The sequence below is a fragment of the Culex quinquefasciatus genome, chromosome 1, assembly GCF_015732765.1.
Source record: "Culex quinquefasciatus strain JHB chromosome 1, VPISU_Cqui_1.0_pri_paternal, whole genome shotgun sequence".
NCBI lineage: Eukaryota > Metazoa > Arthropoda > Insecta > Diptera > Culicidae > Culex > Culex quinquefasciatus.
The window spans coordinates 114,938,415-114,961,713 of NC_051861.1; the positions used below are offsets into that span (position 1 = coordinate 114,938,415).

The 23,299-nt window shown below is 38.1% G+C and overlaps 1 protein-coding gene across 6 annotated transcripts in view; it reads right to left on the reverse strand.

Annotated features, from left to right (window-relative positions):
- Positions 1-5,985: 5,985 nt before the first annotated feature.
- Positions 5,986-23,299, reverse strand: part of LOC6045247 — a 262,138-nt gene continuing 244,824 nt past the window's right edge. For 5 of the 6 annotated variants that reach the window (XM_038253760.1, XM_038253834.1, XM_038253908.1 and 2 more), the window contains 8 exons: positions 21,609-22,364; positions 21,164-21,522; positions 20,682-21,028; positions 20,025-20,481; positions 15,744-16,210; positions 14,975-15,519; positions 7,347-7,459; positions 5,986-7,288 (listed from right to left, as the gene is read on the reverse strand). In XM_038253760.1, coding sequence (XP_038109688.1) covers positions 6,931-7,288; positions 7,347-7,459; positions 14,975-15,519; positions 15,744-16,210; positions 20,025-20,481; positions 20,682-21,028; positions 21,164-21,522; positions 21,609-22,364 — 3,402 coding nt within the window. In that variant the 3' untranslated portion in view covers positions 5,986-6,930. The remainder of the gene's footprint in view (positions 7,289-7,346; positions 7,460-14,974; positions 15,520-15,743; positions 16,211-20,024; positions 20,482-20,681; positions 21,029-21,163; positions 21,523-21,608; positions 22,365-23,299) is intronic. The other variant, XM_038254039.1, reaches the window with a different exon arrangement.

Sequence of the window (23,299 nt, forward strand, 5' to 3'; positions counted from 1 at the left end):
ATTCAGGCAAGCCAGAAATAGAATTGAAATTCTGGCAATTATATCTAAAGAATGGAACAGTTAAATAAACAACTTCAATTCTTATCCATGAATTACTTTAAAATCACTTGGAAATTGACTATCGTTAATATATTTGAAAACTAAAATTGGAAAAAAAAAATCCAAAATGATTTCTTGATGTGTACAAATAAGCTACGTTAATCAATTAAAAAAAACTATCCAAGATTTGCCTTCAGCGGCTAGGTGTACTTTAGAGAATTTATTTATTGCTAAAAAAACATGAAATTTCAAGCCGTGACTACAAAAATTTATAGCTTGTTTAGTGAAAAAAGTTTAGGAGTTCTTTTCATAACAATTTATTATTAATCAAAAATTGTGTAAACTGTCCTATCCATTACTTGAACTAAAGAAGATAAATTTTTAATTAAAAAAAATATTTCAGCAAATTCGGCCGTGGGCATTTTTAGAAGCATCATATCAAAGAATTTTATTTTTGGAAAAAATGCTTATTTTCTTATTTTAAGTGTTATTTTTCAAAGTGCCGAGCTAGAATTTTTGTTCATTTGGTACCAAATGAAAAGTGTCTAAATTTTGACGCGTGTATTTTTCTTTGGACTACTCAGAAATACAGTTACGATTTAAAAAAAATATGATTTTGTGACTAAAAATAGATTTCTTAATAGTAGTTTTTGCAACAAGTTGCAAAAAGAGGATTTTTTCAGCACGAGTCGTACATTTATCCAACGAGGTTCACCGAGTTGGATAAATACGAAGAGTGCTGAAAAAATCAAGTTTTGCAACGAGTTCCATACAACATTTTTTGCAATTCCAAAAAACACACACTGAATGAAATTTCATGTCAAATTTTCATGTATTTTGTCGATAAATCGTTTAAATAAAAAAAATGTTGAAAAGTGTTACTTTTCGAAACAAGTGCTGAAAAGTTCAACATTTCAGCACCCATTTGAGTGCTGAAAAGTAGAACTTTTCAGCATTTATTTTGAAAAGTGTTGCTATTCGATTCTGTTATTTTTGGTACAGAAAAGTAGGCTATTTCGTCGTTCAAGAATGACAGGAAAAGTAAATAGTTTCACGACGGAATTATAAAAAGTATTTTTTTATATTTTCTATGAAAAAAAATGCAACCTTTTTTTACTCAAAACTTATTTTTATTAGGAAAAACAATCTTTTGAGCAATATACAGGAACGGGCAAAAAAAACTTGATTTAAGTTGCTCTTTAAGTTATAGCAACTTAAAGTATTTTTTTTTTTTTTTTGAGAAAAACATGTTTTAAGGGAACTCATGACTTCATTTCGATTTTTTTTTCATTTTTCTCAAAACGAAAATTTAGCTTGGGCTGGTGAATTTATTAATTGAATGTTCTTGCCCCTTGGCATTGGCAAAGGTCGAAACGGGGAGTAAAAAAAATCTCATTTCACGCCCAGCAGTCAAAAAGCAAATATTTAGTTGTACAAGTTATTTCCTTATGTTTTGACCACTGATTTTAGGGGAATATAAACTTGAAATAAAATTTGCATTGGCTTATTACTTCAAATTTTATTTTATTGTTCTTTTTTATATCTTTTTCTAAGAAACGAGAAACCAGTATTCAATGTTTCGAAGGATTTTTTTTTGTTGAAAATGATCTTTTTCTCAGGGAAAATAATAGAAATTATTCCTACCTCTTTGAAAAGTAAAAAAAAAAATAAAAGAAATGGTCAATCATAAACACCATTCAGATTTTTTTCTTGGATTTAACTTTTGAAGCTAAAATTTGAGAACGGTTCAAGTTAAATTTTACATTACAGATTTATGTTTTCAAAATTTTTGACGTTTTTTTTTTGCATTTTGAGAATTCAATTCCAATTCCTTTTTTCGTGGAGAATTAATCAAGGCTGAAGGGCTTATTTTTTATTTCAGGTATTTTATTCACCTTGCCGCAACGAGTTTCAACAAAAGATTGCAGTTTAGTCCCAAAAATAAAAGAGTTTATGTCGTTTTCTCTGGAACGACGCAACATTTTTGCAATGTTTTGAAAGCAATTTGTAGGTTTTGTTCAAATCTACAAAATGCTTTTTGAAGCTTGCAAAAATAATGTATAGTTTAAGAGCAATCTATGAAACAAAAAGCGTAACGCCACCGCGTAGAAGGAGGTTTCTCTGTAACGCATTCGAGCAATTCCAGCTCAAATAAGGATTTTTTTTCTTGTACTTTTGTACCCGACCCTCTCCGATTTCAATGACACTTTGTAGACATGTTATCCTGGGCCTATATAAGCCATTTTTATGTATATGGAGCCAATAGTACTCGAAAATAACATTTGAGAAGGGTGTAAGGTATTTAAATATTTTTGTAATTTGTAATTTAAAAATTACTGTATCTCGAAGCCATTGCGTCGTATCAAAATGTTGTCAAACACAAACTTGTAGGAAATTGGATGGGCTTTCTGAAAAAAATACACTAAAACAAAAATACACGCCACATCTATGAGATTTTTTGATTTTTAAGTCTAAAACTTAAATTTAAAGATGATGTCACGATTTTTTTTCGTTCAAAATTTTTGAGGAAATAGCCTAAAATATAACCAAAGCACTGACGAAAAATGCAGGATGGTATGTCTCTTCTAAAAAAATACAAAAGTCATTAACTAAAACTGTATTTTTGAAAAGGGGTCTAAACGTCAAAATTTTTGAAAACCGGTAGTAGGAATCAATTCTCCAGACAATTTTACATAAAAGTCTCAATTTTGACCATTGTCCTATGTCCAATCCTTGGGAAGATACAGCGGTTTTAAAAGTGAAAATGCTGAAAAAACGGGTTTTTTTGTTGTTTTTGGCAATTTCTATATGACAGACTTGGTTTTTCAGTCTCGTAAATATTTTTACCGGAAAGCTCATCCAATTTCCCATAAGTCCCATTTTCATTTTTAAAACCGCTGTATCTTCCCAAGGATTAGACATAGGACAATGGTCAATATAAAGATTTTTATGTAAAATTGTCTGGAGAATCGATTCCTACTACCGGTTTTTAAAAATTTTGACGTTTAGACCACTTTTCAAAAAAACAGTTTTAGTAAATGATTTTTGTATTTTTTTAGGAGAGACATACCATCCTGCATTTGTCGTCAGTCTTTTGGTGACATCTTAGGCTAGTTTAAAACAATTTTGAGCGAAAAAAAATCGTGACATCACCACTAAATTTAAGTTTTAGACTTAAAAATCGAAAAATCTCATAGAAGTGGCGTGTATTTTTGTTTCAGTGTATTTTTTCAGAAAGCCCATCCAATTTCCTACAAGTTTGTCTTTGACCACTTTTTGATACGATGCAACGGCTTCGAGATACAGTAATTTTTAAATTACAAAATACGAAAATATTTAAAAACATAACACCCTTCTCAAATGTTATTTTCGAGTACTTTTGGCTCCATATCGTCTGCCTGTGTGGATCAATCGGACCGCGCACTGGACTCACAATCCAGAGGTCACCGGTTCGAATCCCGGGGCGGACGCAAAAAATTCTAAGTGTAAAATATAGGTATTCGGTGCCCTCTCCCCGTGCCCATACCTTCACACTTAGGAGACCCGGGAGGCGGAGTCTTGTCGCAAAAAGAACGATACACGCCTGTGGATCCGTTGACGAAACCGCAAGGTTTAAGAGGGCCACATTATAAGGTGTTACGTCGATTCCGTCCGTTTTGGCTCCATATACACAAAAATGGCTTATATAAGCCTAGGATAACATGTCTACAAAGTTTCATTGAAATCCGAGAGGGTCGGGTACAAAAGTACCAGAAAAAAAACCTGATTTGAGCTGGAATTGCTCATTCAATATTCATTTTATTTAAATTTTGGGAATGTTGGGCGAGGCAACATTTATCTTTTTCCCTCAAGGCTGAATTAAAAAAATAAGATTATTTTTTAGGATTATTTTCCTTTAAACCCTCATTGAGCATAAAACTTCTCAAAAATTACCTGACAATTGGGTCCTAAAATTAAAATTAAATTTGTGATATTATTGTTCACAACAATAAAGCTTTTTTTTTGAGTACAAGACTTTGTGTACGACTGCAAAGGATTTAACATGGATTTTTAAATCAATTTAAACAAAAAAATCGCGGCCCTTTTTGACAGAAATTTCTCTTGACAGCTTGTTCCAAGGGGACCATAGTTGATTCATCAAAAAAAATGTGTCAATTTATTTTTCAGCATTAAAAATGAAAAAAAAAATGATCAGAAATGGTTTTTAATCATTACACCTTGCAAATACATTTAAAAAAAAAACAAATCAAGCTTAATATTAATTTTGAAAAATTTGGATAGCAGCCTTCCTATAAACTTTCTTAATAGAAAGTATTTTGCTTGACAGCTCGTTCCAAGTGGACTATAGTTGAACCACCGCATAATGTTGACTTGTTGATTTAGTTTATTTGCTTGAAAATCAAATAAAGTGACCAGAAATGGTTCTCTGACATGCCACTTATCACTTCATGTAAATAAATACCCTATTTCAAGGTTTTCCTGATTTTTTCTAGAAATCGACGCGTAACGTTCTCCATTCTTTATAGCCTAGATCATGTTGAAGAACGGACATCAAGGCTTATTAAAAATCTTTTTGTCAAATTAAAAAAAAGATTATTAGAACATTTGAACAAAGTATTTGAAAAAATTATAGTCACCTGCAAAGTTTTTTTTAATAAGTAAACGGCATTTTTTTATAACTGGCAAGCTAATCATCAAAATTTCTAATTTCAAACAGACTTGAATATCCAAGTAATCTGGGAACACTGTCAACAGATTTACTACACGCAGAAAAATAAGGCATAATTGAATCAACAAAACGTTTTGTTGATTTGAAAATAAAGATTTTTGTTGAATCAACGCTAAACGTCAAAGCAACTTTTTCAAAACAACAATTTTTTTTTTGTGGAATTGAGAAAATCAAGTTGAATCAAACCTCGTACAGGCTGATTCTACAAAATATTTTTCTGCGTGTACAAAATACAATTTTCTTTGTTTTTTTTAAATCCTTCAAGCCGAAAAAAATACAGCGCACAAAATTTGCAATATTGTTTAAAATGAAGCAACATTTCATAAATTTCAATAACATTGTTGGGTGTGTAGTCTTGATCCATTTTATGCACCTAAACGACCTAAACCAACACAGATTTAATCGTGTGAATTTGAAAGATGCAAACCATGACAGCGTAAATGCACCAAGTGATTTAACTCTAAATTATACGCACAAAATTTAAAAAATAATAAAATATATATAAATTTAAATAACAATCAGTGGTATTAATATTTGAATGAAAAAAGTGTTATAAAATTTAGTTTACACCTGTCCAGTAGTTTCGCAATCATAAGTTTTCAAAAATTCTCAGCGCAAACGAAAATTTTATTTTTGTGGTGATGTACATTGGATTTCCATAAAAGTTCAGCAATGTATCAAAATATGACCCAAAGTTAGTAAATAAATACAAGAAAAAAAACATAAGAAAACATAAAAAGCAAAGTTTTTAAACTGAACAAAAGTTGATCAGTATGTCCGTCTTGAATTGGGAAATATAATTGAAAATATGAAGTAAATCATGCTCAAACATACCAAATAATGAAATTATTTACAAAAAAAAACCAGCACCACTCACATGTCACCGTTTCATCAAGCTGTTTTTTTCTACACCGCCTACTGCTTCTAAATACGATCTTTCTAATTGGCTGCGATTCGATCTACTGCTACTATCTCTCAATTAGAAGGTTCTCATTTTCACCCAGTGTTGCCAACATTGCGATTTTCTTGTCTACTTTTCGATTTAGTTTTTTTTTTTGTTTTGCTTCGATCGATCATTCGCTTGTTTTCTTTTTTTCGCAGTTTTTGTTTCTCTTTTTTTTTGTTTAGTTCGTGTTCTAAAAAATCAGTCTCAATTCAGGTGTGATCTACTACCAGTTTACATTCCTTGCCGACGACTTTCATCTTATTTTTTTTTCGCAACATGGGGTTTGTTTTGTCCTTCTTGTGTTAGTGTTAGTGATGGTTGTTAGTGGGGGCGCTAAGAGTGTTGTTTTTTGCTTTGTTTGCAGTTTTATTGGTCAATTTTTACAGACTGTTTGCTTTGGAATTCGCTTTCTTTTGTTGTTTGTTTTGTTTGAATTGTACTTGCATTTTGCTCGTATTTACACATTTTTTGGTTTTGTTTTTGTTTAGGTGCGCAAATCTAACGTAAGAAAGTGGTAACCCAACACGCTAGTGTCAGTGAGTTTTAAAATAGTTGCTTTCTCAATAGTTCCTCCTTTAGTGTGTATTTACAGAGACGGCGTTTCTCAATCCTAAAATAAAACTGAACACATTCAAATGTTTCGTGAGAGTCTGGACCGTGCCATTTTCTTCTCTTTTTTCCATCCTTAAGATTAAAAGTTGCTCTTGCTTGTTTGTGTTTTTTTTTGTAAAAAGAGTTCGAGAGCAGTGTTGCCAGCGGCAACACACTAAATTTGTTGACATTAGAAAAAAGGTGTTTCCTAAGTATTGCTGTAGAGTTGTTGCTTGCTTGGTTGTCAGTATTAGTGTGGCTTATTGTTAGCATTAGCGGCGTTAGCGTTACGCCCGTTACGAGAAACGAAAAACCGAAACAGGTGTGTTCAAATTGGGTCTATTTACAGGTCCTTAAGCCTACTGAAAGAAGTGTGACGACGGTCTGCACACATACGATGGGGTAGACGAACACACATACATTCAACGGGTTGTTTGTGCATTTGTTGTTTATTATTTTCTGACAGCTACACACAGTTAAAAAACAAACACTTGTTTATTGCAGACGGTTCCCGCTGGAAGAAGGTAACGCTTACTAACGCTTGCGGCTTGCGAAAATTCAAAATGGCGGCCAACTGATCGTTTATCTGTCAAATATCTAAACACGCGTTTATTTACACGCCTCCTCAATCGCTATTTACATCGGCGCTGCCGAGCAGCTTGTGTTCCCGCTCCAGCCAGGGTTGCTGTTCCGCGCTGTAACCGCCGCCGGACCGGCTGTTGGCGACCCGCTTCTGGCGGGACATTTTAAAGTTCTGCCGCGACTTGACGCCGGCCGCACTGGACGGCATCAGCAACTGCTGCTGCGCCCTCTCGCCAGGTGGCACCTCGATCGTGATGCTAACGCCGCCGGCCACCACTTCCGGCTGCTGCTGCTGCTTCTTCAGCAGCGGCGACGTGACCTTGGGCGATCCGTCCTCGTCGGAGGCGACCGCAATCAGGCGGTCCTTCTGCCGGATCGAGCGTTCCAAGCGGCGGAGGAACCTAGGAAGCGTTTGAGCGTTAGCGATTTTTGACAGCTGGCGTTAGCGTTCGCACTCACCGAATCTGGTTCCCGATGGCCCGGAGGCGTCCGATTTTGCTCTGCGGCCGGCCGGTGCTGTTGCTGCTGCTGTCCTCCACCGTCACCTTGGGCAGAATTTGGCTAGACACATCCTGGGGAGAAATAAGAATCGCAAGAAAAAAGAACAGAAACGACGCACGTTAGAGCGTTACCGAGCGTTACCACGTCAAAAGAAAAACAGGCGCTACCGGACGTTACATGCGCTTGCTAGAGTGTTTGGAGGAGGTGGAGGCTTCGGGGACAGGGTTACGTTGTGGACATTCTCTAGGTGTTTTGGTTTTGGTATTTACACTAGCAGCATCAGCAGCAGCATCATCATCAACGTCATCATCATCATCAACATAACAACAACACAGCAGAGCAGTGGCAGCAGGTTCTGGCGCGACGTGTCGGATGAGGGATGGATGTTTGTGTGGGTGTGAGTGTATAGGATGGTGTTATCTAGTTTTATTTCCTTTTACTGACTGACTTTTTTAGGGAGAAATGTTCTGTCATTACAAAGATTTTTTTTACGCGATGCGTTACGTTTTTTAATCTGACGATTTCTCTGAAACGACACAACATTTTTGCAATCTTTTAGAAGCATTTTTTAGGGTTTGTTCAGATCTACAAAACGCCTTTTGAAGCTTTCAAAAATATTGTATGGAGAAAAATACGAAAAAACAGCGTAACGCCACCGCGTAAAAAGATGTTTCTTCGTATCTAGATTTATAAGAATGGTGGACGTTACGAAGAGTAACGCTTGGTAACGGTGTAAGGTCCACTGAAAAGTTAAATTCGAATGGTCATACTATCCAGGGTTGCCAGATAATCTTTAATTTTTGAAGCTTTCAATATGACTACAGAGCAATTCTTCACGAAATCGGTCTTTTATTGGAATTTTATTTTTTGTATTTTTTAATCCTACTGAAACTTTTTTGGTGCCTTCGGTATGCCCAAAGAAGCCATTTTGCATCATTAGTTTGTCCATATAATTTTCCATACAAATTTGGCAGCTGGCCATACAAAAATGATATGTGAAAATTCAATAATCTGTATCTTTTGAAGGAACTTTTTCATCGAGTTGGTGTCTTCGGCAAAGTTGTAGGTATGTATATGGACTACACTGGAAAAAAAGAAGCACGGTAAAACAAATTTTGGTGATTTTTTATTTATTTTTTTTTTCACTAAAACTTGATTTGCAAAAAAACACTTTTTTATTTTTTTTTATATGTTTTAGAAGACATCAAATGCCAACTTTACAGAAATTTCGAGGTTGTGCAAAAAATCTTTGAGCGAGTTATGAATTTTTGAATCAATACTAATTTTTCAAAAAATAGAAAAATTGGTCGCAAAAATTTTTCAACTTCATTTTTCGATGTAAAATCAAATTTGCAATCAAAAAGTACTGTAGTGAGATTTTGATATAGTGCACCGTTTTCAAGTTATAACCATTTTTAGGTAACTTTTTTAAAAATAGTCTCAGTTTTTCATTTTTTTAAATTAGTGCCCATGTTTGCTCACCTTTGAAAAAAATATTTTTGAAAAGCTGAGAAAATTCTCTATATTTTGCATTTTTGAACTTTGTTGATACGACCCTTAGTTGCTGACATATTGCCATGCAAAGGTTTAAAAACAGGAAAATTGATGTTTTCTTAGTCCAACCCAGACAACACACGATTTTCTAATGTCGATATCTCAGCAACTAATGGTCCGATTTTCAACGTTAATGTATGAAACATTCGTGAAATTTTCCGATCTTTTCGAAAAAAATATTTTGAGAATTTTTAATCCAAGACTAACATTTCAAAAGGGCCAAACATTCAATATTACGCCTTTTTAAAATATTTGTCTTGGTTTGAAATGCAATGCATCACCTTTTGACCTTCACAGATCCCCAAAATTCGATTTCAATCCTGAGATATTCAACAAACATTTTTGTCACTTTACATATGAAAGTAGTTTCAATCTTGTCGTGCTATCTTGTCACTCCCTGAAAATCGATGTAAGTGTGACAATTGGCCGAAGGGATTATAGGTCAGGATGCGTTTGACGCACGCACAAGTCAGACTACCGTAAACATTTGTAATTAACTTAAAAACGGTGCACTTTATCAAAATTTCACTACAGTACTTTTTGATTGCAAATTTGATTTTACATCAAAAAATGAAGTTGAAAAATTTTTGCGACCAATTTTCGATTTTTTGAAAAAATCGGTATTGATTCAAAAATTCATAACTCGCTCAAAGATTTTTTGCACAACCTGGAAATTTCTGAAAAATTGGCATTTGATGTCCTCTAAAACATATCAAAAAATAAAAAAAATAAAAAATAGTGTTTTTTTGCAAATCAAGTTTAAGTGACAAAAAGTTAAAATAAAAAATCACCAAATTTTTTTTACCGTGTATCATTTTTTTCAGTGTAGTCCGTATACAAACCTACAACTTTGCCACAGACACCAAATCGATGAAAAAATTCCTTCAAAAGATATAGATTTTTGAATTTTCATACATTGTTTTTGTAGGAACAGCTGATAAATTTGTGTGGAAAATTATATGGACAAACTAATGATGCAAAAGGGCTTCTTTGGGCATACCGAAGGCACCAAGAAAGTTTCAGTCGTATTAAAAAAATACAACAAAAATCAAATGACCGAAATCTGAGAGAACTGCTCATTTGTCATTTCGACTTGTTGTCCTTTTAATCTTCAATCATTGTTCCTTTTCTCTTTTGAAACTTTTTTCTTTTCTATTTTTTTTTTGTTTTTTCAACCTTTGCTTTTTTGACATTAGTCCATTTGACCTTTTTTCATCCTTCGATCATTTGTCAATTTTTGATCTTGTATTTTTTACCATTTGTTCACATTCGAACTTTGAGCATTTAACCATTTGTACTTCTTACCTTTAGCAATGCGACTTTTTGACCCACATCCAATTGAAAAAAAAAAAAAATTACTTCAGAGCAGAACGCTGAAACTTTTTTGGTGCCTTCGGTATGCCCAAAGAAGCCATTTTGCATCATTAGTTTGTCCATATAATTTTCCATACAAATTTGGCAGCTGGCCATACAAAAATGATGTATGAAAATTCAAAAATCTGTATCTTTTGAAGGAATTTTTTGATCGATTTGGTGTCTTCGGCAAAGTTGTAGGTATGGATACGGACTACACTGAAAAAAATGATACACGGTAAAAAAAAATTGGTGATTTTTTTATTTCAGTTTTCATCATTAAAATTTGATTTGCAAAAAAACACTATTTTTATTTTTTTTATTTTTTGATATGTTTTAGAGGACATAAAATGCTAACTTTTCAGAAATTTCCAGAATGGGCAAAAAATCTTTGACCGAGTTATGATTATCAATACATTTTTTTTTTAAATCGATAAATTGGTCGCAAAAATTTTTCAACTTCATTTTTCGATGTAAAATTAAATTTTCATTCAAAAAGTACTGCAGTGAAATTTTGATAAAGTGCACCGTTTTCAAGTTATAGCCATTTTTATGTAACTTTTTTCAAAATAGGCGCAGTTATTGATTTTTTAAATTAGTGCACATGTTTGCACACTTTTGAAAAAAATATTTTTGAACTGCTGAGAAAATTCTCTATATTTTGCTTCTTTGGACTTTGTTGATACGACCTTTGGTTGCTGAGATATTGCAATGCAAAGGTTTAAAAGCAGGAAAATTGATGTTTTTTTAAGTCTCACCCAAACAACCCACCATTTTCTAATGTCGATATCTCAGCAACTATAGGTCCGATTTACAATGTCAAAATATGAAACATTCGTGAAATTTTCCGAACTTTTCGAAAAAAGTATTTTCAAAATTTTCAAATCAAGACTAACATTTCAAATGGGCGTTATTGGATGTTTGGCCCTTTTGAAATGTTAGTCTTGATTTGAAAATTTTGAAAATAATGTTTACGAAAAGATCGGAAAATTTCACAAATGTTTCATATTTTATTATTGAAAATCGGACCTTTAGTTACTGAGATATCGACATTAAAAAATGGTGGGCTGTTTGGGTGAGACTTAGAAAACATCAATTTTCCTGTTTTTAAACCTTTGCATTGCAATATCTCAGCAACTAAAGGTCGTATCAACAATATCCGAAGAACCAAAATATAGAGAATTTTCTCAGCTTTTCAAACATATTTTTTTTCAAAAGTGTGCAAACATGTGCATTAATTCAAAAAAATGAAAAACTGCGACTATTTTCAAAAAAAGTCACCTAAATATGGATTTAACTTGAAAACGGTGCACTTTATCAAAATTTTACTAAGGAACTTTTTGATTGCAAATTTGATTTTACATCGAAAAATGAAGTTGAAAAATTTTGCGACCAATATTTCGATTTTTTGAAAAAAATAAGTATTGATTAAAAAATTCATAACTCGGTCAAAGATTTTTTGCACAACCTGGAAATTTTTGAAAAGTTGGCATTTGATGTCCTCTAAAACATATCAAAAAATAAATAAAAATATTGTTTTTTTGCAAATCAAATTTTAGTGATAAAAAGTTAAATAAAAAAATCACCAAATTTTTTATACCGTGTATCATTTTTTTTCCAGTGTAGTCCGTATCCATACCTACAACTTTGCCGAAGACACCAAATCGATCAAAAAATTCCTTCAAAAGATACAGATTTTTGAATTTTCATACATCATTTTTGTATGGACAGCTGCGAAATTTGTATGGAAAATTATATGGACAAACTAATGATGCAAAAGGGCTTCTTTGGGCATACCGAAGGCACCAAAAAAGTTTCAGTCGGATTAAAAAATACAAAATAAAATCGAATGACCGAAATCCTAGAGAACTGCTCTATTCTAAAAATCTTCAGATATAATCCGGTTTTTGTGAAAGAAATTTTTCAACAGCTGAAAAACCCGCCTTACCTTTTCTAATCTATTTGCCTTGGGGTTAACCATCAAAATGGTGATAAGGTCAGAGGATAAAACCTAGAGTTTTTTATTTAAAGCTTCAATAAACATAATAACCAATTTTTGCTTTGCGGTTGCTTTTGAAACCGCATTGAGCAAAACAAAAAATAAATTGCCCAAAAGATCGAATTGACAAAAGGTCAAATCTGAACAAGAGGTCGAACAGACAAATTTTCGAATGTAGACAAGCGGACGAAAAGACATATCGAGCCAAACATTTCATTAGGGCACAAAACCAAAAAAATCGCTTGCAAAAAGTGGACAACTTGTTTCAATTCCTATTTAAAAAAGAAGCTTGACTAATGGCATTTTTACTGATGATACGATAAGGTCGATGCAAATATTTTTAAAAGTTTTTGTCCCTCGGCTCTGGCCAGAGTCGTGGAGGAGGGGCAAAAAAATAAAAAAAATATAAATATTAAAATAACTTGCCATAGTTTCAACATTTGCATCGAAAAAGTGTTTCAAAATGTATTTTACACTAGTTCAATTGTTTTGCAATAATAGTTTTCTAAAAATGTAAAACTTGACGAAAACAAAAATTTTAGCGAAAAAAAAACTTTAACGATAGTAGACATCGAACATTTTCAAAAATTCAAAAGATTTTTAAATCAACCCAAACATGCTAAAAATGATTCTAAACGCAGGAGGTCATTTTAAATTGATTTTTACTAATTGCACTTAAATTTTCATAAAAATATTGAAGTTTTTTGAAAAAATATTTTTTTTTGCCCCCTGATTTTTGGGCCAACATTGAAGGGGGGGGGGGGACAAAAACTTTAAATAAAATTTATACCAGCCTAATACACATCATTATCCTCAACTCTGCTTAAATGCTTCTTAATTTTTGTTGATTTTCGCAATATAACTCATAATTTAAAAAAAAAATCCCATAATTTAAAAAAAAAAAGTTAAAAGGGCCCAATTTTAACTTTCCAACTGTTGTTCATCATGGGCCCTTTCTAAAGGCAATTTCGAAGAGAGCTGAAAGGGCACTAAAGCGCTGTCACCGGATTGTTGTTTTGAATGATGTTTACGGGCCCTTTTGTTTAGTTAGAAAAAATGAGGAATTCAGGAGAAATTTTGATCATTGGTGAAGTTGAGTGATTGAATAGTGTAGATAAGGTATGTGAAACATAAAAATTCTTCAATAATGTACTGAACAGCAGCCGCGGGACCGTATTAAATATTGTTTTTTGACTAAGTTTTTTCTCTACAGAAATCCTTGGTGAAAAGTAAACGAAACTTTTTTTTTTGAGTGAATTAGTGTTAAAATATATGAAAAGTTTACTTAACAACACAAAAAGTTCCTCAAGTACGAGAATCTAACGAAAAATAAAAGGGCACATTTGAACATTATTTTTTGGTTTGCAGTGAACATGGTTATATGCCCTTTTGTGTTTTTGAATTTTTTAATAGGAAATTGTTTGTTATCAATCTGATTCTTGGAGGGCTAATGAATGGAATAGTGGAATAATCCCGAATGTTGACGTTTTGGTTTTGTGCCCTAATGAAATGTTTGGCTCGATATGGTCAAATGATGACAAATGATTGATAGTGGAGAAAATGTCACAAAGAGTAAGTATTGTATACTAAATTCTCTTTTAACACGGTAAACTATTACAAACACTTTTCTCTGCAAACTAGGATAAAAAAGACATAAAATGAACATTTAATAAACAATTCGAAAAAAAAACAATATTTTTCAACCCAACTTACCATAATGTTTACATGAATGTCAAAATCAATTGATGATCTTGAATAATTTGTCTAGGACCTTTGAAAACAGTTGACACCACTCCTGACATCACCTTACCTTCAACACCGTTTACTTTTCTGATAAGAACCAAGGCGCAAGCAATGCTAAAGGTAAGGCATCTGTCAATCGCAGGGCTGACATCAACCGCTTCAACAGTCCAAACCATTTTGTATGTGTGATGGTGAGTGAGCATGATGTACAAACTCTACAACTCACAGATGACGGCCTCTCGATAAGCTCTCCACTACGGCACTACCACAAGATCTCTACTCTAGAATCTCCAACTAGAAGAATTTCTAAAAAAATCAACTAAAAGTTTCGTATTAACAGGTTGTCAAACGCAAACATCAACAAACAATAGGGCTACTCACGCGCACTAAAACGCACACTTACTACACAGCCACTAGAAGGTGTGTGCGTGTGAGTTTTCAATTTTTCTAGCTCTGAAGAGAGCGGAGAACGTTCTGTACAGCGCATTGTTGCTTTCCTATGTACACATGTAAACAAAACGCCTACTACGTCACTAAGTGTACTGAGTACGAATCGCAATTACAGGTTAAACTAAATGCAGCTAAAGGCACTAACAGGGTGTCACTCTAACACAATTCCGAGTTTTCGTCATTCCAGTTCCAGTTTTTGTTTGTTTGTGTTTTTGTTGTCTATTTTAGTGTGTGTGTGTGAGAGGCTTTTAGCGTGTGTCAAACCTGCGGTTTGACAGCTACCTCACGCTTCAAAGCGCACTACGCCGAAGGTGAGCAACTGTCAAACGTCGGGTTTGAATTGTTTTCATTTCTAACATTCCGAATGGTGGTGTTTGCGGGGATCTCATCTAAAACGCTAGACAGGGTTTTGGGGGGGTGGACAAAGCGAGCAAGGGGGGGCGAGGCGGGGTCAGGGTGGATGTGTACGAGAAAAAGAGAACAAAACCTTTTCGAAACCATCAAACTCTTCATCTTCCTCTTCCGCGTTGGTGGTGGTGAAGTCGTCCTCGTCGCAGTCCCAGTCATCATCCAAGTAGTCGTCGTCTTGGTCTGCGTCGTCGTCGTCGTCGTCGCTCTGACAGATCCGGGTGTAGGTGTAGCCGCCGGATGAGGTAGTAGGCGGCGGTGCCACCGTGAGCTTGTCCAGCTTGAAGTTGAGCAGCCGCCGGAACAGGTCAGAGTCGGCGGCGCTCGCAAACCGGGGCGGCGCCTCGGGCTGCTTGGATGATGATGGTGGTGGGGGGAAGGAGGAGGAGGATGGGGAGGAGTAGTAGGCCGTTGCCTGAACTGTCGTAGCGGTGGTTGTTGTTGTTGTTGGTGAGGTTGATGATGGCGGCTGCGCCGCAAGGAAGTGGTTGTCGTAGGAGGTGGAAGTACGGAACGTGGCATGGTAATCGGCCAGCTGGTCGGCGGCGCTGTAGTCGGAACGTACCTCTCCGGTGTCATCTCCCGAGTCACACAGCTGCGTTTCCTTCGTGAAGGTCACGAATGCTGGATTGGGGGTCGTCGGAGGGGTGGGCAAAATGGGGAAAAGAAAGACACACAGAGAAAGAGAGAGAGATTTGCTGTCAGATGAATGATTGAGGTTATGGGCGGTTGAGACAGGAGAGAACCAAGGCTCTAGGATGTCGAAGGTGAACCTTGCAAGGTGTGTGTTACAGAGAAGGCTTTCGACGCGCTTGTGTTTTTGGGGCAGGTAAAGAAGGTGCCTTTACCTTTGCTAGATCTTTGTGCGTACTCTCGTGTGGACGTTAACGATTCCGTGGACGACGAGCTGCTCGCTACGGGATGCCGATACAGTGGTCTCCTTTTGGGGCTCTTCCGGGTGGGCGTGGTCGTGCTCGAGTAGTACTTGGAACCGCCACCGGCTCCAGCCGCTACTGTAACCCCTCCTCCGTGCGAGTTGTACGTGCTGTTGTGGTCCTTGGAGCCGCCACCTCCACCACCACCGGGGATCTCCAGCAGCACCGAAGTCGACTTGGACGGCGACAGGCTCTGGCGCGACGAGCTGCGCCGGTCTCTCCTGCGGCCCGTGCTCTTCCGGTGGTGAGTCGCGGCCGAGCTGCCCTTACCGTCGGACGAGGGGAAGTCGTACAGACCGTCCGAGTCGGTAAACGGCAGCTGCTGGTCCCTCTTGCCGTAGAACAGCGGCGAGAAGCGCTCCATGCTGGCGGTTCGGTCACTGCGGAGAGGGGGGGGGGGCGTGGGTTCACATGCGGTGTCACAGTAGAGGCTCTTGTGTGTACTTGTTACACATGGGTGGGGGAAAGTGAGACTGTGTGTGTGTGTGTGTGTGGGTGCTGTAAGACGGCTGAACTTCTCATTCACACGTTTAGAGATTGGAATATTTTTCGAAATTGAGGGGGTGTTGCAAGCGGGGACTCTTGGTACGGAAGGTGCGGACTACGGACAGCCAATAGGGTGAGGGGAAATTTACGGATCGTCGCTGTCATGTGCTCTTTTGAAGCTGAAATTGTTTATGTTTACGCAGAATAATGCCAACCTTAGCGTTGAAGCCCTGGTAGAAGTCAGCTGTCAAACCAAACATTCAGTTCCATTGGCTTCTGTCAAATTTATTTAGTTGTCAGTGAAACTTTAAGTGGTTTAGCAAAATCTGAGATATTAGAAATGTGCGTGCAGATGAAAATGTAAACAAAAACAACTTCAAAATATCCAGATTTTTAAAGCGAAGATGGCGTTACGATTGGTGCACGCCCTAAAATGTCTGGATAGCAAGCAAAAGTTACATTCCGCGGAGAAGATCGAGTAGAAAGAAAATGTAAGCTTGCCGTTTGTTTATAAGGTAACGAAAAATGAAGTAAAAATGCGTATCAGTATATCACTTAGTAAGGTTCCATTTTTGACATCCACCGAACAAGAGGCCTTGTTACCTGAAAATCCGCTTTCCGAGCGTTTCAAGCAAAACAACGGGTAAATGGGCCAATGTTATTTTGTAAACAAAGAGTGTATCAAGCTCACTCCTCATGTGACGAAAAATTCAGTTTCGTAACGCAAATTTTCCATAAAAGCATTCATACAAATTTGCAAAAAGACCTTTCGTTACGTGTTACATGGGGGTGGGGGGATAGTTCATATGTCACAATTTGTTACGACGGGGGAGGGGGGGGGGTCAATAATCCTAAATTTTGCGATACGTAATAAAAGAACGCTCCCTTTGGCTCGATTACATTGTTTTGCTTGCTTTATTTGGTCACCAAGCCTACTAGGTACAGGGTGGCTATTCCACAAAAAAAAAATCGGGAAAAATCGAAAAAGCAGCGAATCCAGAGCACTTGATAACAAATATTTCATCAACTTTGAACAATTTTGCAATATATTTTACAATATTGAAATCCATTGCACCTAACTGAAAATTTAAATTTAATCATCGATGAAATTAAATCGCTTTTCGAAAAAAATTGTTGTTACAGAAAACACCGAAAATAAAATTTGAAAAATAACACTATTGATTCAAGAAACATTCAAAAATGTTTAGTAGCTTTTCTCCCTTCAATCTTTAAATAAAATGAATGGTAAAACAAGAAAAAAATATTTTTTTAATTAATGATAGGAAAATGATTCTTATGACCACAGGGAAATTATAGGCTTATTTAGGAAATTTTGATTTTTGGGTCATATATGACCCATCAAGCCCGAAAGGGTTTTAAGATATTTCAAAAATTTTACAAATATATTACGCTTTTGTTTACAAAAAAAAAACTAGATATAATTAAGATTTTTTTTTTAATTTTCCTAACGTTTGTGTTTGGCATTTTTTTAATAAGCCTTGAAATTTAAGTATTTTGAAATATTTTTTTTTTGCTTTTTAGTTCATTTAGAAATATAAGAAAAAATATAATTTGAGGTTCGAAAAAGCCGAGAAATCGAAAATAGGATTTGAGTAGCCACCCTTTATTTTAAATATTTTATTTAAACTTCAAAATAGATTCATGTTGTGAAAGCAGCCAAAAATCAAAATACGAACGCAACCTGTCAAAGCTGTTGCGCCACAGGCTGATGTACACGCTACCGACAAACCTTAACAGATTTTTTCGCGCAACAGATTTTTTCGCGCAACCGAAGATCACTTCGGTTTGGTGCTGAAAATATTGAGGTTGAAAAAATATGTTCCATGAATTTGTCTTTTCAAAAATTTCACATAAAATGAGAGGAATGGCAAAGAGAAGTAAAATGCTGACAAGTTGATAATTCAGCACTGTTTTTTTAGAAATATAAATATCAAATTTACAAAATTAAAAGGGAAACTACAAATTTTTGAATGAATTCAAAGATACGTAGATTTTTTCAAATCAAAATAAAATTTGAAAAAAGTTTTTTTTTACATTTTGCCATTCTCATTTCGTTTCCTATAAACACCAGTAAAAAACACATTTGACAATTTTCAATTAAGACACCATAAGAAACCAGATTTTAAATTATTATTAAATTTCACAAACCATGTTTTCGCTCTGAATCATTTCTCGCTCTGAATTCATTTTTTTAAAGAATTTTAAAACTTTTTTTATGTGCAGTTTTTGATTTGCAATATGTTTCGGGCGTTTATGTAGCCACCCTGCAGTTGTTACGCCAACTCGGTTTAGAGGTTAGAATTTTTACAGCTCGCGTGCATTGTTTACATTTTTGCCTTGTGTGTCTGTTAAAATGTGATTTCGTGTGGCCTTAACACGAGCTGTCAAATGACGTCACGGCACAAAACCTAATATCGAGCTGTCAAATCAGGGTTTCAATCCAAGGTATGTAGATTAGTAAGGTAAGGCGGGTTTTCTAGCTGTCAAAATAGTTAGTTAGCACAAAACCTGGATTTTATATGGAGATTTTCAGAAAAGTAAATATTTGACCATTTTCCGGGCAAAATTTCACTGGATTTATATCTGCAGGGTTGTTAAGCATGCCATACTGAACCGAAAACGCGTTTAGTTGATTTTTTTTTAATTTTTTTTGGGAGCTTATTACGGTTCAGTTTGGCATGCTTAACAACCCTGCAGATATAAATCCAGTGAAATTTTGCCCGAAAAATTGTAAATTTTTTACTTTGCTGAAATCTTTATATAAAATCCTGGTTTCGGGCTAACTATTTTGACAGCTTGAAAAACCCGCCTGTCCTTATCGAATCTACACATCATGGTTTCAATCGAGCGACAAGCCTATGCAAGAACAAAGTTTGGAATCACATTGAAAGATATTATTTATCAATTATAAATTATTTTGATTACAAATAAAGTTTCACAAACCTTGTGATGTCGAAAACTAGTTCTTTATTTGCACGCAAATATCACAAGGTGGTGGCTCTAGTGACAGTTCACGTAAAGTGTGAGTGTGCTGCTTGTTTACATCTCTGGTTTCGTCCTGTTGTCTTTGGCAAGCAGTAACATAACCAAACATTTCGGCACCCTCAGCAAACGTCAAATCAATACAAATTGCTGCCGGATCTTTTTCCGGATCTCTCCCGGAAAAGATCGGGAAGCAATTTTGTATGGTTTGACGTTTGCTAAGGGTGCCAAAAAGGTTGTACATCCCAGGTGACGGAGGTTCATAGAAAAAAAAAACAAAAACACTCTTATTTGACAGACGACAAGATCAGTGATCAATCGGTGGATGTCAAAAATGGAACCAATGGTTTAAAGATCTTCAACAGAGCACATGACAGCCGGACGACCCCCGAGATCATCGCGCAACCTCGAGCTTCCGCGGCAACGTTTCAGGGGAGGTTGGCCAAAACAGAGATTGCAACTCGTTGCGTGAAGGGGTTTATTCTGCCTAAAAGATTGAGGTTATAGAGAATAGAGAGAAAAAAGAGGGTGCGAAATTGGGGTGTTCTAGTTTTTTGTGTTTGCGTCGGGGGACACAACAGAGAGAGAAGGAGGTTGAGAGTTGACAATATTTACCGCAGCCGAACCGATCTTTTTTGGGGTTTTTTGTTATTTGTCTGAGAAGTTCAACGCGTCTGGAGCAGCCGCATGTCACACAGGGGTTACCTCAGGGGGCTCTCGGAGCGCGACGACACCGGCGACAGCTTGTCGAAGCCCTCGGTCTGTATCACGATCGAGGGCAGCTGCAGCTGGGACATGGTGGCGGCGGCGGCGCTCGCTTCCGGGTGCAGGATGCGATTTCCGGTTTCGATGAGCTCCTTGCCGATGTAGAGCTCCAGCTCTTTGGCGCTGCGGATTTCGCCTTCTTCGATCTTCTCGTCCAGGTGGTCGGTGCCGATGCCTTCGTCGTTGGATTCGAGCAGGGGGTCGTCGGACAGGGTTTCCGAGTCGGATCTTAGGCGAAAGGAGTCGTGGGCGGCTCCGCCGCCGCCGGCTCCTCCGCTTGCCGCGGAAGTTCCTCCGCTGGAGGAGTCGGCGTGTTTCTTGAGGATCGATGACGTTTGGCGACGACCGGTGGCGCCCATCATGGAGCCCAGCCCCGGAAAGCCCGTTCCGGCGGAACCTTTTGGGTGGTGGTGGTGACGGTGGATGATCGCGCGTTGGTAGGTGGTGATGCATGATTGTTGTATGGACACGGTTGATGAGTTGGGGTTTTGTGAGTTTGGGAGGGAAGAAAGCGTATGTACAAAAACAGTGTGTTAGAGCAGCTCTCGGATCGTCGGCTATGGAACAGTAGAACCGGCGTGGAACGAGTTGCCTCACCTGAGCCCGGATCTTCCATCTCGCTGGGACAGAGCGGATTGCTAGAGCCGCACCTACTGGGACCGGGACTAGCCATACTAGAGTAGCCGGACGAGCTGAGATTACTTTCGGACGGCGCACGATCACCGCGGGTACACATCGAAAACGGACTGAGATAGCACATTCCTACGGAACTACCGGACACGACGCCCAGGGTGGTCGGGTTGATCCCGTTCGGTTTACCTGTGGGAGCCGGGGACATGCAGTCCGCGTCCGACTCGACCTCCGCCATGTTGGACGTGATCGTGATCATGGGCGGCTCGAACGGCAGATCGAGCGAGCCGGGCTTTTCCCACTGCTTCAGCAATCTGCGGAGAGACGGAACGAGGTGGGGGGGAGGAAGAATCGGTCAGGGATCAGTGTACACAACAACATCGACAACGACAACGGGATCACAACACAACATCAACACACACACGCACAAGCGACAACGATCGACGAACCTTTTCTGCTGCTGTTTGTTCGGGAAGAAGGAGCTCGTTTCGCCGATGCTGGCCCGCTGCGGAGGCGGTGAGCCGGGAAACATTACGACCGCGGTCCGCTCACGCGTCGGACTGGGCTGCTGGATGATCAGCTCGGGGATGACGAGATCGCGCGGACGCTGGGCCCGCTCGCGTTCCGGCGTCGGCGGCTGCACGTCGATCGAGATGGAGATCCGCGGCGGCGTTGGCTTGCGGCTCTTGCTGGAGCCGGAACTGCTGGTGGTGCTGTCGTTGGAGAAGTTGGTCGGCGTCGGCGAGTCGGTGTCGGATTCGGGCTGGTTGATTTCGATCGTGACCTGGTGGTTCAGCTTGTTGGGGTTCTACAAAGGGGGGCAAACAAAGCGAAAGATCGAGCGATTAGGGAGGACTTGGACGACGACGGCGCGGGAAGAGCACGGCTGCTTACATTGTACCCGGAGTAGTCGCCGCTGAACGTCACCGACATCGACTCGTCATGGATGGCCTGGGGGGAGCGGTTCCGCGCCGGACGTGGCATGATCGGCGTCAACGCCGGAGACGGGATCGGCGTGGGCATCTCTCTGATTGGGGATAGGCACTTGTTATTGATTCCGTTGCTGGGGATCTCCAGCAGGATGGTTGGCGGATGCAACTGTGTGGTGGTGGTCGTCGTGGTCGTCGTTTTATGCGCGGCACTGAGGGCGTCGAGTACCGGCACCTCGATCGTGCTCTGCCGGTAGAACACGGGCGAATCGGGGCCACCCCCGGCGCCCCCGCCCCCACCCCCACTCGAGTAGCTGACCGGCGTGTGGATGGACGAGGTCGACGAGTCGTCATCGCCGGCCACGTCGTCCTGCGGACTGGACGCCGTCGGGGTCGACGACGGCGAGATCACGATCGACGACGGCAGGTTGATCCCGGCGCTCGACGTGGCAAAGTTCTTGAACATGGCCAGGATCGAGTCGGCACTCGACACCTTCGGCCGGACCCGCTGGCGCTGGCCGGGGTGGCCGTGGCCGAGCCCCAGGCTACGCAGCCCAAAGTCATGCAAAGCGAGCTCGGAACTCGACAGCGAATCGCTGCCCTGGTTCGAGGAAGTGCTGTGCGGCGAACGGATTTCGTTTGTGCTAGGCGACGGCGGTACGGAATTTGCGCGTTGCGGGACTTCAGTCGGAAGACTTAAAGCGCTAGAATGTTTTGTTCCCTTTTGGTATAAAGAATAAATAGATAGGAAAGTTTTTTTGTTTGTTTGTTTTCTCTCTCTCTCTTTTTTCGTTTCGCTTTTTCTCTCTTTCCGGGGTTCCGCTTGTCAAATTATTGTTGTTTGTATTTGTTTTGTTTACAGAATAATTTCCAGAGAGACACAACCACACAGATATCAACAGAAAAAAACAAGAAGCTGTGTTTACATGCTTGATGTAAACAAACAAAAAGCTGAGCGGAATGTGTTTGTTTACATCGTTTAAGTTTTCAAATTATTTAACAATGTTCGAATTGTAAACACAAGCATCGAAACGAGAAGAACTCCAAAAGAAACGCAACTCAAAGAGACACAAAAAACAAACACATCGATTAATCAAGAATCAAGAAGACAACGAAGATCAAGAAGAAGAAGTAACAAGTGACAGCGGCAGCAGCGGTAGTGCAGAAACTCATCAAAATTGATCACGCAAGTGATCGGCTGATTGAACGGTAAATCTGGAGTTTTTTTTAAGGTCCAATAAACCAAATTTCCAGTCTTTGCTTTTTGGGTGTTTTTGAAACCGCCTTGAGTCAGGGGTAATAAAAAACACCCAAAAAGCAAAAAACTAAAAATTTGGTTTATTGGACCTATACAAAAAAAAAACTCCAAAAATGTTACCCAAAATGAGAGTAAAATGATTACGATTTTTTGAACAAATGATACGAGAAACGTAACAACAAGGTTTCACCAAAAAATTTCAATCGGCGGTACTCAGTGTGAGGAACGGATTGAAGTGTGTCTAATTTTGAATTTTAATTGTTTGGGTAATTTTTCTAATTTTGTTTGTCATTTTTGTCATTTTCGTCATTTTTGTCATTTTTGTCATTTTTGTCATTTTTGTCATTTTTGTCATTTTTGTCATTTTTGTCATTTTTGTCATTTTTGTCATTTTTGTC